Source organism: Stegostoma tigrinum, chromosome 22 (genome assembly GCF_030684315.1).
Source record: "Stegostoma tigrinum isolate sSteTig4 chromosome 22, sSteTig4.hap1, whole genome shotgun sequence".
Lineage (NCBI taxonomy): Eukaryota > Metazoa > Chordata > Chondrichthyes > Orectolobiformes > Stegostomatidae > Stegostoma > Stegostoma tigrinum.
The window spans coordinates 15,204,621-15,231,597 of record NC_081375.1 but is presented as its reverse complement, the minus strand read 5'-3'; the positions used below and the strand labels follow the sequence as shown (position 1 = coordinate 15,231,597).

The following is a 26,977-nucleotide window of genomic DNA, read 5'->3' as shown; positions in this document are numbered from 1 at the left end:
CTACGGGTGGCATCATTGTGGCACTGCAGGAGGCCCATGATGGACATGTCATCTAAAGAATGGGAGGGGGAGTGGAAATGGTTTGCGACTGGGAGGTGCAGTTGTTTGTTGCGAACTGAGCGGAGGAGTTCTGCAAAGCGGTCCCCAAGCCTCCGCTTGGTTTCCCCAATGTAGAGGAAGCCACACCGGGTACAATGGATGCAGTATACCACATTGGCAGATGTGCAGGTGAACATCTGCTTAATGTGGAATGTCATCTTGGGGCCTGGGATAGGGGTGAGGGAGGAGGTGTGGGGGCAAGTGTAGCATTTCCTGCGGTTGCAGGGGAAGGTGCCGGGTGTGGTGGGGTTGGAGGGCAGTGTGGAGTGAACAAGGGAGTCACGGAGAGAGTGGTCTCTCCGGAAAGCAGACAGGGGTGGGGATGGTAAAATGTCTTGGGTGGTGGGGTCGGATTGTAGATGGCGGAAGTGTCGGAGGATGATGCGTTGTATCCGGAGGTTGGTGGGGTGGTGTGTGAGAACGAGGGGGATCCTCTTAGGGCGGTTGTGGCGGGGGCGGGGTGTGAGGGATGTGTTGCGGGAAATGCGGGAGACACGGTCAAGGGCGTTCTCGATCACTGTGGGGGGAAAGTTGCGGTCCTTGAAGAACTTGGACATCTGGGATGTGCGCGAGTGGAATGTCTTATCGTGGGAGCAGATGCGGCGGAGGCGGAGGAATTGGGATTAGGGGATGGAATTTTCGCAGGAGGGTGGGTGGGAGGAGGTGTATTCTAGGTAGCTGTGGGAGTCGGTGGGCTTGAAATGGACATCAGTTACAAGCTGGTTGCCTGAGATGGAGACTGAGAGGTCCAGGAAGGTGAGGGATGTGCTGGAGATGGCCCAGGTGAACTGAAGGTTGGGGTGGAAGGTGTTGGTGAAGTGGATGAACTGTTCGAGCTCCTCTGGGGAGCAAGAGGCGGCGCCGATACAGTCATCAATGTACCGGAGGAAGAGGTGGGGTTTGGGGCCTGCGTAGGTGCGGAAGAGGTCTTGACTTTCCATGGTAGTTGCCAACCTCTTCATGGACACAGCCGGACAGTCACTTGCTTGAGACAGCTCAGTCTCTACTCCTGTAAATTCTGTGCTATCATGATATTAATTCCCACACTCCTGTCTGCTGTACTTATGTTTCCTTGAGCATTCTGACAAAGTCCCTGACTGCCAACACCATAGAGTCTTCTCCTGCCTAGGTTGATAAGGCACTTGGTCTCTGGCAGCCTGCAGCATTTCTTTCTTGGCCAGCAACAGAATTGTCACAGTGAGGTGCTCACTAGCTTATATTCCCAATATTTCTAAATTTGACATTCTCACCGAGGTATCTATACCTGAGACAATGGACTGTGTAGAAGATACCTTGCTGATACATCTTCTAAGGCCTCAGAACTACCTCAAAAGATCAAGGAGGTACCTTAAGACCATAAACATAGGAGAAAGAGTAGGCCATTCAGCCTATTGAGCCTGCTCCACCATTCAGCGAGATAATCGAACTCCATATTTCTGCCTTATACTTTTAGTTCTTGATTCCTTACAGATTAAAAATCTGTATATTTCAATCCTGAAAATATACTTAACTATCCTGTCTCAACAGTCCTCTGCAGTAAAGATTCCACGTTTTCACTACCCTACCCTCTAAATGAAAAAATGAATCCTCATCTCAGTTTTAAATGGTTGACCCCTTATTCCAAAACCACTAAGTACTAGACTCTTCCGCAGAGGAAAACAATCTATCTAGCCAAGACAGATGAGAAATCGATTCATTTTAGCATGTTAAGTACAAACATACTTGTACTTGAAAAGTGCAATGATTCCACATCCCTGATGTGGTAGTGCATGTGCGAGGGACTATGAAAATGCCGAGGTGATGGTGGCAATTAGAGGAATGCAAGATTTGCAACAGTTGTTGAAAGGTTGGAGGGACAATGCAGGCAGGTCGTGGTCTGGAAAGCTGTTTATGTATTAAACAGTATTAAAAATACTTTTTGTATTTGTATTAAAAAAATACTTTTTCTACAGGGTTTTGCAAAACAGCATCTAGCCTCAAATATCACCAGTGAGGCTGCACTCTCTGTTTAAGAAATGAGAAGATTTATCAGGGCAAAGTAGCTGTTGCTGCTTTTGAGCTTGGGGCACCAACGTTTGAGTGGCGACTCCATTGGTAGCCATGACCCACAATTTGGGAAGCACTGGTTTAAGTTGGTCCACCACACTCATAAGCCTCTACTTAGGCTAAGGTGAATTATTCAAAATCTGCTTGAATAACATGTCCCAGGAGATAAGAAAATAGGGCTCATAGAAGTGAAACAGATGAAATATATAAAACAAAAAAAATGTACCTGGTAATATTCTTGGGATTGTTTCCTAAATTCATCCGAGTCATGCTGTGCCACGGCGACTATGATCTCACACTTCCCATTCAGCTGCTTCATGACATTCACAAATTGCATCGGACTATTTCGCAGAGCATCAGCCCTATCAAGTTGTAAGGAAATATTCATTTCAGACTGATGTGGCAAAATAACTATTAAGCTGTCATCAAAACTAAAATCTACCAGTAAAGGGAAAACAATTTTGTCACAATTGCAAATCACATAGAATTGATTCAAACATGTTGGCCTGAATTAATAACTAATTATTAGAAATAAAAAGTTAACAGCTGATGATCATATTAATTGTGAAATGCAAGATAATTTCTAGCCATGCAAGTAAGTTGCTGATACAAGACTTCTAAAGTTTGTTTCACATCTAAACTTAAGTGAAAATGTGATCACTTAACTGACTATATAACAGTAAATAGAAATAATATAAATGGATGATGGCTCTTTTCATTGGCAAGCCAAGATCCAGCGCACTCACTTCATTTTGTAACTTATTAGAAATTAAAATAAAGCTAGAACTGAAAACAAAATGAGCAGTAAACGCCAGAGTTGGAATGAAGAATTACCAGCTATTCACACTACTAAGTGTGAAAATACCTACCACACAAATTAGTGAGGGACTGACACAAATACTAGGGTAATTGAACTTTGCCCCTTTGGGTCTGGTGGCAAAAATGTAGTCATTTATAAATACAAACGTGGTCACCAGTGATGAATGCTCAGCGGACCTACTCAGTCATCTGAAGGGGATCATTGACTAAGGTATGAACAATTGGACAGAGATCATAAATCCCACTGACAAGTAAAGCACCTGTGGAGAAATAAAACATGGTTTGTATGGTGCCATCAGTCAATGGCCTTATAAAATTAGAATGCTGTTGTAAATAATCCACATTAAAACTTAGTCAATATTTCTGTAACATCTATATCTTTCAACTTTTCAAAAATATTGGTTAAACACTTAAATAATAAAAACTTGATACAGTGTGTGCTGCATGTTACGTGTGGCTGTAACGCAGAAGCTCACATGGCCTCTTGTGGTGCAGTGGCACTGATATTTTACACACATATCTAGATCAGATGGTTGAGGTTTAAATCCCACCTGTCCTAGAGTTATGCCTTAATTTGTCTGAACAAGTTGAAATCCACAAAAACTCACATATCACTGCAGGTTTTCAGATTACTCGTGTAACCACACAAATTTTTCTCATTAGATTACTGCAAGTTTTCACCATTATTAAAACATCCTCACATTTCAACCACCTGTGCAGCTTCTGCTCATGATGAATAAAAATTTGGAATATCAAGCTGAAAATGTCAAAACTTTTGAGTATTCTTAGAACATAGAACAATACAGCGTGGAACAGGCCCTTTGGCCCTTGATGTTGCGCCGGCCTGTGAACTAATCTAAGCCCATCCCCTTACACTGTCTCATCATCATCATCCATATGCTTATCCAAGGACTGTTTAAGTGCCCCTAATGTGGCTGTGTTCACTACATTGGCATGCAGGGCGTTCCACGCCCTTACCACTCTGAGTAAAGAACCTGCCTCTGACATCTGTCTTCATGAAGCCAATCTGAAATGCATTATGCTAATCTTGTTATTTTAATTTAGTAGTCATTACTAGGATAGAATAAAAGAAAGTTTACTGCAAATCTGGCTATTTACTTGACCTGAGAGTGCTTAATGCTCACACTAGATACCCAAAATAGAAATGTATTCCATTCCCAACATGAACATGCCTCAGTTCGATGCACACAACAGTTCATTAAAAAGTGCCATATGAGTTTTATCTGGGGGATGGGAGGAGAACACCAGTGTAGTTTTATGTTCCCAGGCAGAGTAACAGAATTGAAGTTCACTACCCTAGGAATGACTTTGGCTACTATAACAGAAACGACTGAAAGCAAAGCTTAAGTGCATTAATTTGAAGTAACTCAATACCTTCCTGTTATTACCTTTAATATCAGGAGAGACACCATACTCTTTCCAATCCGTGCAAAGTACCATGGCTCCTAGATGAGCACCAGCAGAATGTCCACAGAGATAAACGCCACTGCAAAACAAGCAAAAGGAGTATAAACATTTGGTGAATTGTGTCAGAACAGTAATCAGCTCTATATTTCCCGCTCTCTGCACTTTTGGCAGGGAACGGTTTATTCAGAAGATCATTTAAACTGCATTTTTTCTCCTGGAATAACGTCAACCTCTTAACAATTCAAAGTTGTGCAAGCATGTTTTGTCTTGGTGGATTCTGACATTAACACTGAATTCTACTCAAGTGTATTTTTTATTTAAATGGGAGAGTTTTTAAAACAGTGACTGGATGTTACTGGGTAGTGGAGCATGGGATTTGCTCTCTCTTGCTCTATAATCTTGATAGAAAATAAATCTTTGGAATTGATCAATTTGAGTACAGCTTTACTTCCAGCTGCTCTTGCCTTCAGGGATCCATCACTGTCTGGCTCACTGTATAAAATTCCCTAATGAAGGAGTTGACATTTTCTTGAACTCACAGGTCAAAAGGTGAGTGATTAAGAAATGACAAAATTAATTCATCATTTTTAATGTAGCTATTCTAAAGCACTTTTAAATCATATTTCCCTAATTATGTATGTATGCTACTTACAGTTAGCCTACACTGCTTAAGGCTAGCCTGCACCGCTTCAAGCTAGTGAGCTTTGTCTTACATATAGCCTGCAGTGCCTTACAGATATTGCTGTATTGCTTCTAAACAGTTTGCGCTACTTAAAAATAGCTTGCATCCCGCAAAGTAGTGGTAGTCTATGGCAAGACAGGTACTGGAAGTCATGGGGGAAATGCAAATTTTCCTGGGAAGAAGGAAGATTCCATATTGGATATTGGGAGGGCAGTCTCTTTTAGATGTTGTCTACAGGTACAGGTGGTGGAAATGAAAAGAAGTAGAGATATTGGACATCCATTTGAGGGGGGCGGGGACGGTGGGCAGGAGGTTCCCCAGAAACACACAATCAAAATGCAAAGGGAAATGTCAGGCATGAAGTCAGGTTCGGATCATGAAGACCTGAATGCAGTTCTAAGTTCTTTGACCTCATACAAGTGGTTAAGGTCAGTCAATTTAAATACCAATCCTTTCAGCTGGGAAGGTGATGGCCTATTGGTATTACTGACGGACTATTATTTTAGAGACCCAAGTAATGTCTGGGAACCCAGGTTCAAATCCTGTCATGGATTTGAATTCAGAAAAGGCCTAGAATTAAGAGTCTGATGACGACCATAAAACTGTTGTTGACTGTTGTGAAAAACCCAGTAAATTGCCATCTGGCCTATATGTGATTCCATATCTTCAACAGCCTAATAGTCATCTGGGAAATTAGGGAAGGACAATACATGCTGGCCTCGCCAGTGGTGCCCGCAACCCACAAAAAAAGAGTTTAAAAAAAACTGCAGACACTAGTCAAGTTACCAACAATCTCTTTCAATAAGAACGCTTGTCTAATATTCATAAGCTTCAGTTCACTCTCACATGGTTGGTGTCACCATCCAAACAGCCTGTTCAGTAGACTTTCCTCTCACTTGGAGGATCAGGTAGCACGTGAACTGGAACCAGCAGAAGCTAGCCAGAGGAGGATAGCGTGACTGCACATCCTTACCATGATGGAGGAAATAATGCTAGTTATTATTGGAACAGCCCTTGTCAAGGTCATGACCAGTGACGGGATTGAAACCAATGAAGTACCCTCATAAATAGTCCTCCTTGCCTCTCACTTCCTCCTGATTCCATAATTTCTGACTTCCTGGACTCACGCAGAGTCATAAAGTCACACGGCACAGAAACAGACCTTTCGGCCCACTCGTCCATGCTAACCAGGTTTCCTAAATTGAACCAGTCCCATTTGCCTGCATTTCGCCCATATCCTTCTAAACCTTTCCTATACACATACCTGTCCAAATGTCTTTTAAATGTTGTAACTATACCCACCTCTACCACTTCCTCTGGCAGTTCACTCCATAGATACACCATCCTCCATGTGAAAATGTTGCCCCTCAGGTCCTTTTTAAATCTTTCCCCCTCACCTTAAGCTTGACCCCACTAATTTTGGGCTCCCTTATCTTGGATAAAAGACTTTGTCTAGTCAATTTATCTATGCACCTCATGATTTCATAAACGTCTATTTCGGTCATCACAGCCTCGTATGTTCCAAAGAAGAAAGTCCCAGCATCTCTTTATAACTCAAAACTTCCCAAATTGGTAACATTCTTGTAAATGTCTTTTGTATCCTTTCCAGTTTAATAACATCCTTCCTACAGCAGGACAACCAGAACGTTCCATCTCTTGCTTGCCATTTTTCCCCTCTCCACATTAGCCTGACTTCTTCACTTTTCATTTACCCAAGTTACCTGCTACTAAGGGCAGGTTGCAAGGATATGCAGATGCAGCTCGGAGGATAAGACTGTGAATGAGTTCAACCACAGAAGTCGAATAATGTTCAGCCAGGCTACTGAAGAACACACTGATGGTACGCTGAACAAAAAGGTTGGCTGAATTCAGAAGCCTGCCAGTTTCCAGTCTCTAGGAACACAAAAGATATCTAACACCAACTTAGTAAAAGGTTTTGTGCAGAACTTTGATTCTAAACGTTCTATCATGACAGGAAGCGAATGTCAATTCCATTTGCTCGCTGGTAAATTCAGTAGTGATGTAATACCTGTAACGCTGATGCCACAACACTCATTGCAGCACAAGATAACAAAGTGTGGAGCTGGATGAACACAGCAGGCCAAGCAGCATCTCAGGATGCTGCTTGGCCTACTGTGTTCATCCAGCTCCACACTTTGTTATCTTGGATTCTCTCCAGCATCTGCAGTTCCCATTATCACTCATTGCAGCACAGGCAGCAGCCATTCAGAGTGCTGAATTGTTATGCAAGATCAGTTTCTTGCCATGTAAACACAGGCAACTGCCCTCGAGTCTATGAAGTGCAGTTTTGAGGAGTGCTTGCAAATGTCACAGCAGCTAATCCAGCAATCTGTCCTCCAACAAATTACTAGGATAACTGAGACACTGCTAACTTGCAACAGTTACTCCATGGAACAGAAGCCCTTCTGTTTTTACAGCCTTGAAATTCTTAAGTATGACGTGAGATCTTACCTCAAAGAAGAATACTGCTGCACAATGAAAGCTACACTACGTCGGACCTGAGATACAATTAAGTCCATATTACCTGAAAGTCCAATGATAAAATATCTTAAAATTTAATTTTAAATTACAATTCCATGCAGAAATAGCAGAGCTGAAGTTGGTGTTAGATCATTTTGTTATGCAAAGCAAAAATGTAACATTCATGAATTTGTTTAGGTAAAAGGCTGCATGAGAATCATTTGCTCTGTCTTTTTGAAGCAGTTTTTATCTTCAAGGAACAGTGTCAACACTGCCATTTACACATCTGTCTTAAAGTATTGCTCTAAGTTTCCACTGGGGCTTTGATTTCAATCAATAATTCAAATTTAAAACTCAGTTTTTCTGACTAACTGTTAATCTCTTCCAGTACCAAAATTAGGCAGTACATCTTTTAAAATGGTTCTGTTACCAAACTATACTGTAAGCTTTAGTGTTGCACAATATTGATTCCTTCGATTCCTCATTTTCACACTAGTTGCCTCTGGAGTAACATTATTAATAAACATGAGGCCAATTTACAACTTCAAGCTGATAACATCGAACTTTAGCTCTTCACCATCACCCTTGACTTCCTTCTTATCTTATCCAACTAGCAGTCCATCAAAATGTGCAAGAGTTTGCTAAAGCTTAACACTTGTAAGATTGGAGGCAGTCTACTCATTTATTAACTGAAATTCCCAAGTTCAATTCCATTCACCCTCCAGGCTGATTGGTCAGCCTTGGCTTTGACAGTGTATATTCATGGCATCCTTTGCTGCTTTCTCATGCGGGATCTGAAAACACATAATTCTTGTGTAATGTGAGACCTTATGCTAAGCTCAACCATTGCATATTATTCACCCAACTTAATGCTGTTCTCTCAATTTCTACCTCATACACACCATCAAATTTCTCATCAATGCTTTTATTACTTACAACTCAATTATTTCTAACATTTTCCTTAGCGGATTTAAATAGTTTTCAACACCTTTGGTAAAGGAGCTCTTTCACCCTTGTTTTGAACCACCTTTCCTGATCATTTTACTGCAACAGTTTGGTTTCTATTTCTTCACCACTCCTGAATATGAAACGCTGCAGGAAGTTTTGCTACATTAATGGTGTCCTACATATGCAAGTTATTGTCGTCTATCCTCCAGCCCTATAACACAGATTTCAGTGGTTCTCCAAATCTAGACTTTGACACATTTCTTTGCATCAGTATTGGCAGTATTGTCTTTACTGCCTAGATTCTAACTCTGGAGTTCACATCTAAAACCTCTCTGTCTTGTACCTCTAACTGTCCCTTCAAGACAGTCATTAAAACCTGTCTCCTGAACCAAGCTTTTGATCATCTGTCCTAATGTCACTTTAAAGAGCTCAGTGTCAAATTGTGTTTGACAATGCTTCTGCTATGTACCTTTGATGTTTTATTGCATTTAAGGTGTGATATAAATGGAAATTCTTGTTGTCCACGATATAATCAGATGAGTCTTTACGTTCCTAACCCAACTCCTGGAACTGGTTTTTACCCAGAGTTGACTTTCACTTCCATAACAGATGAAGGAAATTATAGCACATAGAACAGTACTTATAAAGTAGTTTTAATTCTGTTGTAATTACAGTAAAATTTGATGGAATAATGTATAATAAGGAATGAGAATAGCAATAAGTTCCTCATTTTATAATAAACTCACTGCTGACAAAAGGAGTGGCTTAAAATACTATGTATTAGATATATTGTCTTGAAATAAATCCTAAGAGATTAAAAGGTCTTCTGATGAAGGGTCTAGGCCCGAAACGTCAGGTTTTGTGCTCGTGAGATGCTGCTTGGCCTGCTGTGTTCATCCAGCTTCACACTTTGTTAGCTAAGAGATTAAAAGATTTGAACCCCAATATGATCTGGAATTTCTGTTGTTAGTAACAGGCTCTGCTGTACCTACCTTTTGGGGCCAAAGTGTAATCAACAGCAACAACAATTACTCCAGCTTTAGCCAATGGAGACACCATGAAACCAGACAAGTCTTTGCTGGAAACCATAATAAAAATCAATATTTTAGCAGAGTAACACTTTGAAATGTCCAGTGCTAACAAAGTGTGGAATTTAAGATGTTCAAATCATATTTAACATCGGATTCTTGGTGCCAAGCCTATGGACGCCCAGCAACTGTTTTAAATTACAATATACTTTTCATTCAACTTCTGGTTTCTATCCAGATGTTTTGTCCTTGACTGTATATTTTTTGACTTATTGATAATGCCAAGACTCACCTCAGTAAGTGCCAGTAACCTCCATGAAAATAGATGAGCAGATCTGGTGCTGTAATTTTACTAAAACAAGGTTAGTGTTGGTCTTCCTTCACTCCAGTTGCATTTATCTGTATTCATGTTATAAATGATTCAATGAAAGAAATTTGCAAAATCGCCATGTTATATATACACAGAGTAACAGATGGTACATGCTTATTTTACAGACAGTTATCTTCTAAAAATTAACTCAGTTACTTTTTAATGTTCCATTATCTGTATTTTAAGGCCTTTTTTACTTTGTCTATCGTCCAATTTCATAGTATCGTGCAACATTTCCAGAGTAGACGATGAAACACTCATCTCTGCAAGACATTTACAACTGGGCACAAAGGACAAGTCATAGAATCACAGAACCCCTACTGCGTGGAAGCAGGCCTTTCAGCCTATTGAGTCCACATCAAATCTCTGGACTGCATTCCACTCAGACCCACCCCTCTAAGCTATGCAAATAACTCTGTACTTCCCATGAATAATTGACCTAGCCTGCACATCCATGGACACTATGGGTAACTTATTGGTTTGAGCTCGAGAATCTGATTTCATATCTAGAGGTGATGCAATGTTCTAATCAATTCACCAATATCTGGCTGTCTGAGAAGCTTAATAGATACTCCAACCCAGTTGGTTTCCTATAGGCAGAAATACTGCTTTCCAACCAAATAACAGTGAACACTGCCTCTCTGGACAAAATCTTCTGAAAGCTTTCCTGGGGAGACAATTTACGTGGAAAATATTACCTCTCCCCAAGCTTTCAATAGACCACTATTTATTATTCACCAAAATAAGACATTTACAATATCAATTTCATATTCAGTATGCTATAGGATAATGTTTAAAGCCATTCAGGAACACAAAGAAACACTTTGGGAAGTGAGTGATTGTAAAAAGGACTTTCAAATCCTGTAACCTGATTCACTGACTAAATAATTTAGATTATAGCAAGATTTTCCTTTACATCATATGGTTGATGTTGGATCAGTTTCAGATTTGAGTTCTTTGGGTCTTGATACAAGTTCAGGTCAGACTTCTAGGTTACTGTTACCTCTAACTTATTGTTACACTGTATTTGATGGTAAGACTACTGAGCTGCATGCTGCACAGGATCCAACTTCTTCACAGAATACTAACACACGACTATTGAGGTCACAGTTTATCTCAGAAGCTCATCTACATATTCATTAAAACCTACTTTACAGATGATGCTGCTTTTATCTTTAGCACTTTGCCAACTGTTGCATTTGCGTTTACTTATAATCTCTATGACAACTCATTAATATTTTTGGACTTCGATCATTTAGTGGAAAGAAACTTTGGCCCACGAATGAATATACCTGCACCAGATGAGGCTGCACAATTTTTCCGTGATACAGTCTTATTAGAATCAACAGGTTTGACTTCGTGCTATTGACAGAAAATCAGTGTGTGGAGTCACAAGGGTACCGTTGACAAGTTGTCTTGTTTAATTGCTTCACCATATTATATGGCACACAGCAGAGGATAATTTATTCAGAACCAAATTCAATACATTGGGAAATTAAGTCAACAGAATTTGTATATAAAATGTGACTGTAACTGGTGATGTTATTGATAAATCATAAATCAATTAATTTGAGTTGTCATGGCCATGAGTAAGGCTTTCTGATTTTTGAACTGTAAGGTGGTAGGAATTTCTAAATCTCTAGGAATATTGAATTGCAAAAACTTCTTTACAGCATGAACATCTGCTACTAGTGCAAGTGCATGGAAATGAATTACATCAGCAGCGAATGCACTTTATTAACAAAGTTTACCGAGCCAAAGAAGCTTTCAACTTTTATGCAAATCAGATCATTAAGTCCCAGGTTAGATAGTAGATGTCCAGTTGCTACTTTCACAGCAAGTATTCTATTTATTAGATGCTTGTTTACTATCATATGAATTACATCTCAACAGCAGAAAAGTTAATAATATTCAATCCATATTGGGAGCCATACAGATCAAGAAGGTCCAAAGTCTGATTCAACAAAAGTAGTGGATACTATCTCTGCTAGTGGGTGGTAATGGTGGTGTGTTTATTGAAGGAAAGTGGCAAACATCTTTTTTTAAAAATAAAAGGGTCATGTCCACCAACACTGCCGCCCGACCGCCTACAGTACCTAACCTGCATATTAAAGTTGAATTGAATTAGATTTCTTTGCCAATGTCCCATACAGTCCAATAATTTGGTGTTATTCGTCAAAATTTACACATGAATAATAAATATTCAGGGTAAAGCTCTAGAGTACACCAGGAAAATAGATTTGATAAAGGAATGATGACTACAGAAGAAATGAATCCAAAAATTGTCAGAAATAAAGGGGTTTCTCCAAATACAATTCCCACTATAGTATGTCAAGAAAACAAACTGTCCAATTAGCCCCAACAATGTAAATATACACAGCAAAACAAAAAGCATTTATCCAAACTGACTCCCAGTGAAGTAAAATGATTAATGTTGGATTATATTCTTCCACAAACCTGGTGATGGATTTGGAGGGAGATAAATGTCTAAGATTTCACCATCTCCTTGCCCGTAAGCAACATCTAACCAAGTCTGAGCCACATTTCGACCTTGTTCAGTCCCTGAAGGTTGCCAAAAAAAAACGCTGTTTACTTTGAGGCAAATACACAAGTTAACACTTTAGAAATATGGTAGTGACAGTCTTTGGAAAGGTAACATTAGCACCATTGAGATCTGAATGCAGATGTTGAGCTCCATTTTGGCTATCTGGAGCACAATCTGACACTTTGTGCAATAGTGAGGAAGTGCTACACTGTCAGAAGGACCAGTCTTCTGAGCAGCTCTGGCAAATTCCTCTGAGCAGGTCACCAGTGAGATCATTTCTTGTTCCTAATAAAAATATTTGGGTCTGTTATTCCATTTTGTAATTTTCTTGTTCTTCGTGTTTTTATTACTTTCTTTTATGTTTCACTAATAAGAGTTTATATAAGTAATCCGTTAACTCATATTTAATTATCTTCTGTGCATGTTTTAATGTGTAATAAAGTACCTGTTTTCTCCAATATATAATGATTCTGGAAAGGAAATAATCAAAAATTGAGCATTGTTATCTCCATTTGTATTTCTAATTGTAGTTTTTTTGGATCCAATACCAATTCCACAATGATAATAATCTGCGTATTCCCTTTAGCTCATTCAACCTTCTCCATCTGTTAGTCACAACAAAATTAACTGAAAACAAATGATCCCTTCCCTCTTGGATATATTTACCAATTCCAGTGTTATGCATGTTTTAAAATGAGCCAATTTAACCACTCTTTCTTAAGCTAGAGAAAGAGGAAATTTATTAGTTAATGAACAAGAAGAAAATGAAACTCAACAAAAATATGTACTGATCAGAAATGCTAAGTCAGTAAAATGATAAAAGAGTAAAACATAGAGAAAATGATCCTTTTCACCTTAAAGGCAGGGGTATGTAGTAAATATTCTTCAGCTGTAACACAACATCAACTTTAAAGATAGAATAAAATCTGTTTGCATAAAGTTAGTCAGGTCTAGGTGTTGGCACTAGCATGTTTGGTCTCTCAGTTTGTAATTATACTTAAATTCATACATACCGGTAAAGTAATAATAGCTGTCCAGCTGTTTCAATGATGTAAGTAGTTTTAGGTGTCCACTCTGAGGAACTACATAAACATTTAACATGGCTAAAAATAAATGTTTGGAATGTCAAACCCAGTGTAAACAGTTAGATTATCATTTGTGGACTGCACCACTCTATGCCAATTCCCTGAGTAAACCTCATGTGGTATATAATGTGTACATGATACAAAAAGGGATGATATTTACAATTGTACTCATTTCAGTTTTGGCAAGTTTTCCATTCCTTTTGTGATGCAATACTTGGTGATAAAGGCTTCAGTTTTTCTGATAGCATCCATATGATTTGTTAACACATTTACTGAATGATGGGCTTCTGTAAGCTAGATGGTTACACATATTTCTTGGACTTAATGGACATACTTGTATGTCCTGGAAGGAAGTTTGGAAACATGCTTGACATGTTACTTGGTTAGCTCTTCTTCACATGCTGCACTTGTCACACTTTGGGTTTCCCTGACGCTTTAGTTTCTTGTATAGTTTAGCCTGATGCCCTCTTGCAGAACGCAGCTCGCATAAAATGCATAATGCATTTTGTTAGTTTTGATAGATGAGATAGCCATATCTTGTAGAAGATTGGAATGTTTTGCAGACCCTTTTGATGACTGAAGTCAAGAACCTGTGGATGCTACTAGCCTGCTACAATTTCCTCAAAGTGTCCATCTACCAATGATGCTTCAGACAATATCTGTTTGTCGAGAGGTGCCTTTCTGTAGGATTTAATAGTTATAGAGGTGAAGACAAATTCCATAAACCTTTCAATTAAGTTAGCTTCAGCGAAATTACATACTGTACTTTTGCAAGAACACCTACCAAGGAATTGACCAAACTTTTAACCAGAATATTGTTGGTATGATAAGAACTCAAGCCTTAGAATCCCGAATTTGACTTAAACTTTAAACGAATTTTCCAAAAACCAAAAAACATTGGTCAGATCTTCATGGTCAGCAGATTTTATTTTTCTTATTCCTTCATTTCCCAAAGCAATAAGCATTCAAATTCATGTCTTTTGTTATCAGCTAAGTAATAATTTTTCTTTCTTCAAATAACTGATGATTTAATTGGAGTGCCAATTCATGTTCAGATGTTTTCTTTCCATCTATAACAGTGCAGCTTTATGCTTTGTAACAGTAATACTTTTCTTATTTTTGTCGTTATTGATTACTACCTTTTTTTCTCTTAATGTTGCTGCTTTATAGTTTCTACTTTTTCAAAATTACTAAATTGTGCTTGTTTATAACAAACCTGCACAAAATGCAGCCCAATGGTATCAATGTGGACTTCACCAGCTTCAAAATCTCCCCTTACCCCACCGCATCCCAAAACCATCCCAGTTCGTCCCCTCCCCCAACTGCACCACACAACCAGCCCAGCTCTTCCCCTCCACCCACTGCATCCAAAAACCAGTCCAACCTGTCTCTGCCTCCCTAACCTGTTCTTCCTCTCACCCATCCCTTCCTCCCACCCCAAGCCGCACCTCCATCTCCTACCTACTAACCTCATCCCACCTCCTTGACCTGTCCGTCTTCTCTGGACTGACCTATCCCCTCCCTACCTCCCCACCTATACTCTCCTCTCCACCTATCTTCTTTTCTCTCCATCTTTGGTCCGCCTCCCCCTCTCTCCCTATTTATTCCAGAACCCTCATCCCATCCCCCTCCCTGATGAAGGGTCTTGGCCCGAAACGTCAGCTTTTGTGCTCCTGAGATGCTGCTGGGCCTGCTGTGTTCATCCAGCCTCACATTTCATTATCTTGCACAAAACTGATACTGGCGTGACATCGCATGCACCTTTTGTCCTGCTTTTGCACCATTTCCAAAAAACAAAATTGCAGAATCAGCTGACAACTGGACACAGATAAGGCCTTAATAATATTAAGAACAGTCTTTTAACAGCATTTTGGTGGTACTTTATCCTAAGATCATTTTGCCTAACTGGAGTTAACCTGGATTTCTTACAAAGCTTTAATTTCATTTAAATCAGACATACCGAGGCTTCCGTGTTTTTTAAAAAGAAAAAAATGGTAAGTTTAGTGAGAACTGTTCCTCTTCCATTGAGGTCACTGTGCTTCAATACAGTGTGTAACACTTCGGTCTGGACTGCTTGTTGTTAATTTCAAATCAGAACTCAGGTGGATGATAAATCACAGTTAGGACTCTTCATAATTACCACAGCTGCTTTCACTTTTTTGACCTTTAGTGCCAAGTTGCTGCCAGTAGCGTTCAGTGTCCATTTAATTCCATCATGAAGTGTTTTCTAGGATGAAACACTATGGCCAATATGGTGTTCCCTGTATGCTAGCTCATGTAATAAATACCAGGGACTAGGTGCTCACAGATGCTTGAAACTTTAACACAGTGCTATTTACCGTGTTACAAGATCTGAAACTTACATATAATCTGGTTGCTATGCTTACTAATGTTGTGGCTACATTGCATGACTGCAACACTATACACGAGTGACTGCAATAACTACATTCTGCTGCTGTGACTACTACTGAAAGTGAGTCGGGAACGTTTACACTGGAATGTCACATGTCATGATGTTGATCGTTATGTCATCTGACTTCAAGGTACACTGTCTTTCTGTAATCTATGCAATAATACAACTATATTTTTCATATTTCTTTTCATTACTTGCTTAGAAATATTGTTTGTCACTACAGCTAAACCTGACAGTATCATCAACCTCAAACTACTCCCTTGTTGATATTAATTAGTTTTGCTCATCCAGGGATTGAATCTGAATGATTCCTCATTAAGGATGCTAAACCTTCTGGGATTGTCTTGGTGTTATTAGGAATTTTTTCTAAAAATCTCCTGAATATATCTCTTGAAAGCAATCTAAAAGAGCATTAAAAAAATTATTGCTCAAATTCAGACTTGATTCATTTTAATATTATACGAGGGCTAAGATGGACTTGTGAGCTCCTATTGAAGACTGTGTCTGATTTACAGAGAACCAGGAACAAAACTCCTTTGTACAAATACATTAGAAACAATTAGCAGATATTAGAGACAAACATATCAGAGTGAATTAAGGTTTGTTTTTAGTTTCTTTATTTTTAAACATTTATTCCTATGATTTTGTACTTTTGTACCTAGTGCTGGACATTTTATTCCTTGATTTTTTTTAATTTTCCCAAGAATTTATACTTACGAATTTGTACCTAGATACCTGTACATACTTAACATGACACCGTAAGTGGCAACTTGTAAATGTTTCACTGTACAATCGTGAGAATGTGTGACAATAAAACCAATTCTAATTCTAATTTTTTTTCTCTCATAATTAGGTTACAAAGATAGTTCAGTGTCAAGGGAGGTGCAGTTGTGGTGTGGCGCACTGACCTCTACATCACCGAGGCCAGGCACCAGTTCACTGACACCTCCTCCTACCAGCCCCTTGATCATGATCCCACCCCTGACCACCAAAACATCATCCAGACCATCCACAACCTCATCATCTCAGGTGACCTCTCACCCACAGCCTCCAAACTCATCTTTCCCCACACCACCCATTTTTGTCTCCTTGCCAAAACCCATAAACCCAACTGCCCTGGTTGGCCCATTGTCTCTGCCTGCTCCTGCCCCACCGAACTTATCACAACTCCATTTTCTGCCCCCACCCCTCCGGTCCAGGAACTTCCCATCTATCTGTGACACCACCCATGCCCTCCACCTCCATCAACTCCTCCAATTCCCTGGTCCTCAACACCTCATCTTCACCCTGGACGTCCAGTCCCTGTATACTTGCATTCCCCATGCAGATGGCCTAAAAACACTCCACCTCTTCCTCTCCCGCAGGCTCAACCAGGCCCCCTCCCACCAACACCCCTTATCCGCTTAGCCAAACTCGTCCTTGTCTTTAACAAATTCTCTGTCGAATTCCTCCCACTTCCAAAAGACAAAGGGGGTGGCCATGGGTACCCACATGGGCCCAAGCTATGCCTGTCTCTTTGTAGGATACGTGGAACAGTACCTCTTCCACAGCTACATAGGTCCTATCCCCACATCTTCCTCTGTTATATTGATGACTGTATCGACACCACTTCGTGCTCCCACTAGGAGCTCAAACAGTTCATCCACTTCATTAACACTTTCCACCCCAACCTTAAGTTCACCTGGACCATCTCTGATACCTCTCTCTCCTTCCTGGACCTCTCTGTCTCAATCTCTGGCAACCACCTGGAAGCTGGTATCCATTACAAGGCTACCGACTCCTAGCTATCTAGATTACACCTACTCTCACCCACCTTCCTGCAAGAAAGCGATCCCTATTCCCAATTCCTTCATCTCCACCGCATCTGCTCCAGAGAGGAGGCATTCCACTCCTGGATTTCCCAGATGTCCTTGTTTTTCAAGGACCGCAATTTCCCCTTCAGTGGTCAAAAATGCCCTCAACCACATCTCTCATGCTTTCCTCAACTCATCCCTCACACCCCCTCCCTACAATAACAACAAAGGCAGAACACCCCTCATCCTCACGTATCGCCCCATCAACCTCCAGATTCAACGCGTCATCCTACGCCACTTCCACCATCTGCAATCTGACCCGACTACATTTTTACCTCCCGGCCCTTATCTGCCTTCCAGAGGGACTGCTCTCTCCGTGACTCCCTCAGCTGCTACACACTCCTCACTAGCCCCACCCCCCCGGCACTTTTCCCTGCAACTGCAGGAAATGGTACACCTTCCCTTACACCTCCCCCTCACTCCCATCCCAGGCGCCAAGAAAACCATCCACATTAAACAGATGTTCCCCTGCACATCTGCTAATGATGTATATTGTATCTGCTGTTCCTGAACGTGGCCTCCTCTACATCTGGGAAACCAAGCTGAGGCTTGGAGACCGCTTTGTGGAACACCTATGCTCGGTTCATGATAAACAACTGCATCTCCCAGTTGCAAAGCACTTCAGCCCCCACCGCCCCGCCACTCCTTGGATGACATGCCCATTCTAGTCCTCTTCCAGTGTCACAACGATGCCACCCGAAGACTGCAGGAACAGCACCTCATATTTCGCTCGGGAACCCTGCAGCCCAATTGTCTCAATGTGGACCACAAGCTTCAAAACCTCCCCACCCCCGACCTCATCCCAAGACCAGCCCAGTTCATCCCGCCTCCTTGGTCTGTTTGTATTTTCTCCCACCCATCCACTCCTCCCACCTAGCTGACCAACCCCCCAACCACCATGTCCCGCTTACTAGCCTCACCCCGCCTCCTTGACCTGTCCATCTTCCCTCAACAGACCAACCCCCTTTCTAACTCCCTACCTGCACTCAGCTTTACTAGCTCCACCCCGCCTCCTTGACCTGCCCGTCTTCTTTCCACCTATCTGCTCCTTTATCCACCTTCCATCATTGCCTCCCCCCTCTCAATTTATTTCAGGATCCCCTTCCCCTCCTCCATTTCTGAAGAAGCGTCCAGACCCAAAACGTCAACTTTCCTGCTTCTCTGCTGCTGCCTGGCCTGCTGTGTTCATCCAGTTCTACACCTTGTTACCTCAGACTCCAGCATCGGCAGTTCCTACCATCTCTATAAAGGTAGTTCTTATTGTTTTGATACTGAACTAGCAAATTAGAGCATGAAGTTCTCTTCAATGCTAATTTGACCTAGCTGCAGGGGTTCACTGGTGGGACTCGTTAGTGGCAGAGGACTCGAGAGAGAAGCAATGTAATGCCTTTGTAATCTGGACTGAATTGGTTTTTTTACATCTGCAGATTCCATTACTTTCTTTGTAGCTGAACAAAAGTAATGCTGGGCGTTGTCATTCCATTTTGTTTGTAAACTGATTATTTTCTCCCACAGCAGATAAAGAATTCAGAACATTGCTGGGATAAAAGCTACTTCGTAAAATCAGTCATACTTGTGCTTGTCTGAGGCTAACTTAAATGAAGAACACGTACAGCAATCCACACAAAGCAAAATTTTTACATTGAAGGTAGACTGGCACAGTTATCTGCCCTGCTGACAGTGCACAATGTTTTCCTCTGTCACAGCATTTCTGCTGCTTCTACTGACTGATGTTATACCGATTCTTAAAAAGCCTCACTTCAGGGACTAGAAGAAATCAAAGTAAAATATCAACTCTAGAATGTTGGATGTGCCCTGAGAGATCAATGCAAAGCAACTTCCGATTCTAGCTGATGGTATTACCAGACAAGAGAGATCCCAAACAGGAACCTGATTTGAATGATCATAATTCTATTTGCTTTGTTTTAGCAAAATGATCCGTTGATACACCATTAGCACATGATGCTGCAAATTTGGCTTTAACTATAGATTGAAAATTTATGACAAAAAAGTTGTCCTTTAGGTCTCTTTTAGATCTTTCCCCTCTCACCTTAAACCTATGCCCTCTAGTCTTGGACTCCCCCACCCTGACAGTAAGACCTTGGCTATGGACCTCATCCATGCCCCTTGTGATTTTACAAATCCCAATAAAGTCACCCCCTCAGCCTCTGATGTGCCAGGGAATATAGCACCAGACTGTCCAGCCTCTCCCTATAGCGCAAACCCTGCAGCCCTGGCAACATCCTTGTAAATTTTTTATGAGCCTTTTCAGATTTCACAGCATCCTTCCAATAGCAAGGAGACCAGAATTACAAGCTCATTACTGATTACTACTCATTCAGGCAAGCCACCCAATGCATATCATTGAAATCACTTATCACCAAGTTCTCTTTCATGGGAAAAATGGCGTAGAATCCCTAACTTGGTTCAGAGAGGGAAGCCTGCCATATAGTTGACTCTTAAAATGACTAAGGATTGGACAATAAATGCAGCTTTGCCAGCAACACCCTTGTATTCCGAGAACAATTTAACAACATTTTCAAAACTAGTTTGTGGACACAGAGAGTAACAGCCATCAGATGAGCAACTGTTTGCAAACTGCAATATATATCCAGCACTGTTGCCAACACCAACCTTTAGTAAGTTCTTTGATATGAGCTTGTATTACTGTATCTTTGTCCATTCGATGTGACCAGCAGCTCGGAGAATACTGCTTATTAAGTTCCTATAGTAAATAAAAATGTTAATGCCACATTAAACACTCCCAATTTAATAAAAGTAATCTGATTTTGATTGTCAGACCCATGTACCAAGAACATTTAGATTTTTATAAACTGCAGAAGATTAGTTTATATTAAGAGTTCTTTTCACCAGTATGAAAAAGCAAGTTTTAATTGTTACTTAGTCATAGAAGATAATTTTTAATTAGGAAAATAAAATTGAGCTTTGGTGAAAAATTGCCTAAAACACTTTGTCAAAGACTTCATCTTGGACTCAACAAGACAATGCTCAAAAACATCAATGTTAAAAGGTACAACAAGATTTTTATTGTATGTGAGGAGAATGCTGTTTGGTTGGCAAATGGACTCTGATTGGTACATGGATAAAACACCAGTAAGATGATGACTGATAGACAACTGCCAAGCTTTGCTTAAAATTTTAAAACAGGCAGATTAACTCTAATTGGTCGATATAGTCACCTGAGGAATTAACAACAGAATGGTTGTCATTTATTTTGTTGTATTGAAACAAGCACATTGTGTGTACATGTTCTTTTTATGTTTGCCAAGAATGGGGCCCTGTGAATTAAGATGTGTTGCTTCACAAAAACACAAATGCACCACACTGTGAGCCTGACTGACAATCCTAAATTGTTTGTCAGTCTAATTGTTTATACACACAGGATTATTTGGCGAATTCTGTCCAATTAAGTAATCACACCTATTATTGGACACTGTGTTGCCAGAACAGTTGAGTATGGTCAGTACCTTGGCTGTTGTGAGGATCGAAAGGTATACATTGTTTAGTATGATCTGCCAGTCATTGGGTTGTACGGTCTATGTACCTAACATTATATTTCATATAACAATACTCATTTGCGTGCTTTGCAGAACATCTTTTTAGCTTAATAGCAGCAACCACCCACATTGCTACTGTATTGCAGCAGCATGAAACATCTAACAATTTGTGTATTGTCCTGATGTCAAAACTTTTCAATAAAGTATGTCCTTTCTCAGCGATACTCAAATTCTGTAATGCTGAGCAGCTATTAGAAAATAAAACAAAAGAAATTAAAATAGAAACATGGAACATAAAGGTAGATTCCATAACTTTGGTTTCCCAGCACAGAACTTCACATACATGAGCACTTGTTATGATTCAGTATGATTTAAAAGAAGGAGTAAAGAGGTCATGCAGGTGATTATTCTGCATTCATAGCATTAATTTATGTCTCATGAAACACAAACGAATGCAACCAAATCACAATTTTCTGAGCAGCTCAAACTCTTATAATTGAATTACGCTAGGCATTCTGTCCTCCTAGAATCACAGAATCCCTATAGTGCAGAAAGGTGCCATTCGGCCCATCAAATCTGCATGAATCCTCTGAAGAGCATCCTACTCAGAACGACTTCCCCCTACCATATCCCCGTAATGCCACATTTACCATGGCTAATCCACCTAGCCAACACAACCCTGGACACTACAGGTAATTTAGCATGGCCAATCCACCTGACCTGCACATCTTTGGACTGTGGGAGGAAACGGAGCACCCAGAAGAAACCCATGCAAACACAAGGAGAATGTGCAAGTTCCACACAGAGTCACCCAAGGCTCGAACTGAACCCAAGCTTCTGATGCTGTGAAGCTTCTGGTGCGAACCACTATGCCTCCGTGCCAACCTCAAAAACCTCTGTAAGTCTCTTTTTTATAATTGTTCATGCTGGAGATATGCACACAAGGAGTGTGTAGAAAGGTGGCAGGCCCAGATACCTGTTACTGTATGAGTACAGTCAATGACCAAAGCAGTGTGATGCCAACAGTGTAGATTCAATCCCCACACTGGCTGAGGTCACCATGAAGGACTCTCCTTCTCAACCTCTCCCCTCACTTAAGGTGTGATGGCCCTCAGGTTAAATCACCAGTCGTCTCTCTCCAAGAAAGAACAGCCCTTTAGTCTGGTAAGACTATGGCAACTTGACTTCACAGTCAATGACCATCATAAGGAGCTCATGGTGTTCATTCTCCCATGTGTAGACAATGCCTCTGGTAGATCAACTAGCTAATAACTAAGGAAATGGTCACCAAATAATAACCCACAACTATCTTAAGATTACTGTATTTAACCTCTTGAGGGGACTGTTAGAACAACCAGTGGTCCAGACAGAAGTTACCTCCCAGAATCTGAACACTTACACAATGTAAGTGTTGGCAAAATAAAAAGTGTATTTGGTTTGCTGCTTTGCCATGTTATTTTAATCACATAAATGCCCCCTGCTCCATACAATACAGAGCAGGCTGGATTTCAAATTTCCAGTTTTAAATTTAACTTTTGTTTACTAACTCTTATATGTCTTTACTTCAAATAAGAAACTAAGAGTACCAAGCCATTGCCATGGTTACTGGAATTAGACCTGTCCCCATATTCTACAGGATTCAGGCTAAATGCAACATAGTGTCATAAAATTTAATTAGATTAGATTCCGTACAATGTGGAAACAGGCCCTTCGGCCCAACAAGTCCACACTGCCCCTTGAAGCATCCCACCCAGACCCCATCCCCCTATAACCCACACACCCCTGAACACTATGGGCAATTTAGCACGGCTGATACACCTAGCCTGCACATCTTTGGACTGTGGGAGGAAACCGGAGCACCCGGAGGAAACCCACACAGACACGGGGAGAACGTGCAAACTCCACACAGACAGTCACCTGAGGCTGGAATCGAACACGGATCCCTGGCGCTGTGAAGCTGCAGTGCTAACCACTGAACCACCGTGCCACCCTTAATTATGAGGACCCCAGAATATGGTTCTTAATCAAGTGATAGCTCGAAGAAATTTTAAGTCAGCATAACACGTCCCTTAATTGAAGCATATTCAGATCTTGTCTGCAACATACCCCTCACTGGGGTGCTCATCTCCCGGTTTCCAAACATACTGAGAGCCCATTCAGCATACAAGGTACATCCTGTTGGTTGATCACGTATAGAAAAGAGCAGGTAGATGAAAAAGATCTACACAATTTCACTTACTTCTTTATCCATTTTCTTCCAAAGACTCATTCTGTTCGTTATTCAAGTTACTCTCAGATATTTGGACCTTAGCTTGGAATTCTATGGTATCCTAGCAGTTGAAAGAACAATGATGAACAGATTAGTCATTATCTGCATTTTAATAAGTCTTTGCATATGCATTATGTATAGTCTAACGCATTGTCTCAATTGCTTGTATTACACTGCTTACAGCATATTTTAATATCACAAATATTAACAACATTGCTGTGATGAGCAAGTTCCAGCCTTACCTAAGCATGTTGAAATATCATGCAAATTTCCTGATTAGGAATAGTCATTTCAACCAATCCATTTAAATATGTTACATGCACCCACTGTGCAGTTGCCAGTGGAATGGTTGAGGTGGATACATTAACAGGCATTTGGACGAATACACGGATAGGAAAGGTATAAAAGGATATGGGACGAGTGCAGGGGAATGGGGTTAGCATAGATGTACATTTTGGTTGGAATGGACCAGTTTAGGCCAAAAAACCTGTCTCTATGCTGTAGGATTCTCTGAGTCCCAGCTGGGACTCAATCTCATAGCTTCTGCATCAGAGGTAGGGACACTACCATTATTCCATATGACCCATATCTGACTTGGTTATACAAGCAAGAAAATGGGGGGGGGGGGGAATCTTCTTAGAGATCTCCTTAAATTATCACCCAGAGGAGTTAAGAGACCCAATTAAATGTTAGCTGATGCTTCAAGTTTGTCACCTCAATAAGGCATCTTAATTTTGTTGGTGTGCTGTGCTAGGCAGCTATTTCTTGAAGTGAAAGCCAATTAAGACCAGTAAACCAGGATCCCACTAAAATTACAAACAGCAAAAAGAAATTGAATAAGTCTTCGTAAAGTAAAATCTAAGTAAACATCCGTTCAGTAATCTAAACCACATCCCCAGATGGTCGCCAGGAAAGACACTTCAGTTTTAATAAGTAGTTGCTCAGGGAAGAACAATTTACTAGCTCCATGAGGTGAGTCGATAACTTAAATACAGAAATGGACATCCATGCTTCAGATCTGAAGCAATCCAGCAACTGAAAGGGGTGCATCTGTTTGAGAAATCCTGTGTCCAGTGGAATATTAAAGCATAACTCTCCAGACGACTGGAGGATAGCAAATGTGGCTCCCCTGTTCAAGAAGGGGAGTAGAGACAACCCTGGTAATTATAGACCAGTGAGCCTTACCTCAGTTGCTGGTAAAGTGTTGGAAAAGGTTATAAGGGATAGGATTTATAATCATCTAGAAAAGAATAAATTGATTAGTGATAGTCATCACGGTTTTGTGAAGGGAAGGTCATGCCTCACAAGCCTTATTGAGTTCTTTGAGAAGGTGACCAAACAGGTAGATGAGAGTAAACCAGTTGATGTGGTGTATGTGGATTTCATCAAGGTGTTCGATAAGGTTCCCCACTGTAGGCTATTGTACAAAATGCACAGGAATGGGACTGTGGGAGATATAGCAGTTTGGATCGGAAACTGGCTTGCTGAAAGAAGACAGAGGGTGGTAGTTGATGGGAAATGTTCATCCTGGAGACCAGTTACTAGTGGTGTACCGCAAGGGTCGGTGTTGGGTCCACTGCTGTTTGTCATTTTTATAAATGACCTGGATGAGGGCGTAGAAGGATGGGTTAGTAAATTTGCAGATGACACTAAGGTCAGTGGAGTTGTGGATAGTGACGAAGGATGCTGTAGGTTGGAGAGAGACATAGATAAGCTGCAGAGCTGGGCTGAGAGGTGGCAAATGAAGTTTAATGCAGACAAGTGTGAGGTGATGCACTTTGGTAGGAGTAACCGGAATGCAAAGTACTGGGCTAATGGTAAGATTCTTGGTAGTGTAGATGTGCAGAGAGATATTGGTGTCCATGTACACAGATCCTTGAAAGTTGCCACCCAGGTTGGCAGGGCTGTTAAGAAGGCATACAGTGTTTTAGCTTTTATTAATAGAGGGATCGAGTTCCGGAACCAAGAGGTTATGGTTAAGCTGTACAAAACTCTGGTGCGGCCGCACTTGGAGTATTGCTTATAGTTCTGGTCACCGCATTATAAGAAGGATGTGGAAGCTTTGGAAAAGGTGCAGAGGAGACTTACTAGGAAGTTGCCTGGTATGGAGGGAAGGTCTTTCGAGGAAAGGCTGAGGGACTTGAGGCTGTTTTTGTTAGAGAGAAGAAGGTTGAGAAGTGACTTAATTGAAACATATAAAATAATCAGAGGGTTAGATAGGCTGGATAGGGAGAGCCTTTTCCCTAGGATGGTGAAGGCAAGCACGAGGTGACATAGCTTTAAATTGAGGGGTGAAAGATATAGGACAGATGTCAGAGGTGGTTTCTTTACTCAGAGACTAGTAAGGGAATGGAGTGCTTTGCCAGCAATGGTAGTAGATTCACCAACTTTAGGTACATTTAAGTCGTCATTGGACAAGCATATGGACGGACATGGAATAGTGTAGGTTGGATGGGCTTGAGATCGGTATGACAGGTCGGCACAACATCGAGGGCCGAAGGGCCTGTACTGTGCTGTAATGTTCTATGTTCTATGTTCTATAACATTTCATCAGTAGCATCGAAGCAGACATTATTCTGAATTCTATTTCAATGAAGTGGAAGACGAAATATCAAAGACAGACTTCGTATATTCGTCGATTCTAGACAAAATTAGAGAACAAACCTTGCTTTGCAATAACATTTGTCTCAAAAAATACTTTGCTAGTTTACATTACGGGATTACGATATGTAACTATCATTCTTCGTCTCCGCCCTACTGTCCCTGCAGTTACTCCCTCTCTGCTCACAGTAACAGCTTTCCAGCAGAGACATTCCCAACCAATCTCTCAGTCTAGCTGACTGACAGTGAGGAATTGCAGGAAGATAAATGCAAATCAAATGAGCACAAGATTCTCAAACCCGCATTTCTGGGCTCCCCTACTACTACGAGCCCGGAACTACGCTCACCTCCAACTCGCTAATGGATTGTCAGTCTCTGTCCTAAGGCAACACAAAACACCACAGTATATCAACCATGCACCTTAAAGTCTCAAATCTTGCAGAAGAGATTATATGTGCAAGTTTTAGCTTTGCTCTTACCTATTGCACCGCCAGTTCGAACTTTGAAATTTCAATTCTGTCAGGGGCAGAATGTTTGTCAATATGCTTGCGTAACTCCAGACTCCAGATTGGCTATTCAGAATCATATGCTGTAATAACAGAATGACGAAACGAAACTAACGTCTGCTGCAACCCAGTCCTGATTATTTGAAAGTCTATACGCGCAGTTAAAGTAGCCCTGCACTTACACCAAAGCATGTTTCATTAATTCCATTTATTTATCCACAAAAATAAACAAGGGGCACGTTGCAAAAACTGGTCAAGCATTATCTATTTCACTGGCTTGAAAATT

The 26,977-nt window shown here is 40.8% G+C and overlaps 1 protein-coding gene across 1 annotated transcript in view; it reads right to left on the bottom strand.

Annotated features, from left to right (window-relative positions):
- The window catches only part of afmid (arylformamidase), a 34,122-nt gene extending 7,357 nt beyond the window's left edge, over positions 1-26,765 (bottom strand). The window contains exons 1-10 of the mRNA XM_048555205.1: positions 26,665-26,765; positions 23,555-23,645; positions 20,432-20,522; positions 12,359-12,463; positions 9,824-9,872; positions 9,496-9,581; positions 7,547-7,619; positions 4,374-4,471; positions 3,146-3,224; positions 2,372-2,507 (exon numbers count right to left, since the gene is read on the bottom strand). Of these exons, the coding sequence (XP_048411162.1) occupies positions 2,372-2,507; positions 3,146-3,224; positions 4,374-4,471; positions 7,547-7,619; positions 9,496-9,581; positions 9,824-9,872; positions 12,359-12,463; positions 20,432-20,522; positions 23,555-23,584 (747 nt within the window). The 5' untranslated portion in view covers positions 23,585-23,645; positions 26,665-26,765. The remainder of the gene's footprint in view (positions 1-2,371; positions 2,508-3,145; positions 3,225-4,373; positions 4,472-7,546; positions 7,620-9,495; positions 9,582-9,823; positions 9,873-12,358; positions 12,464-20,431; positions 20,523-23,554; positions 23,646-26,664) is intronic.
- Positions 26,766-26,977: the final 212 nt, after the last annotated feature.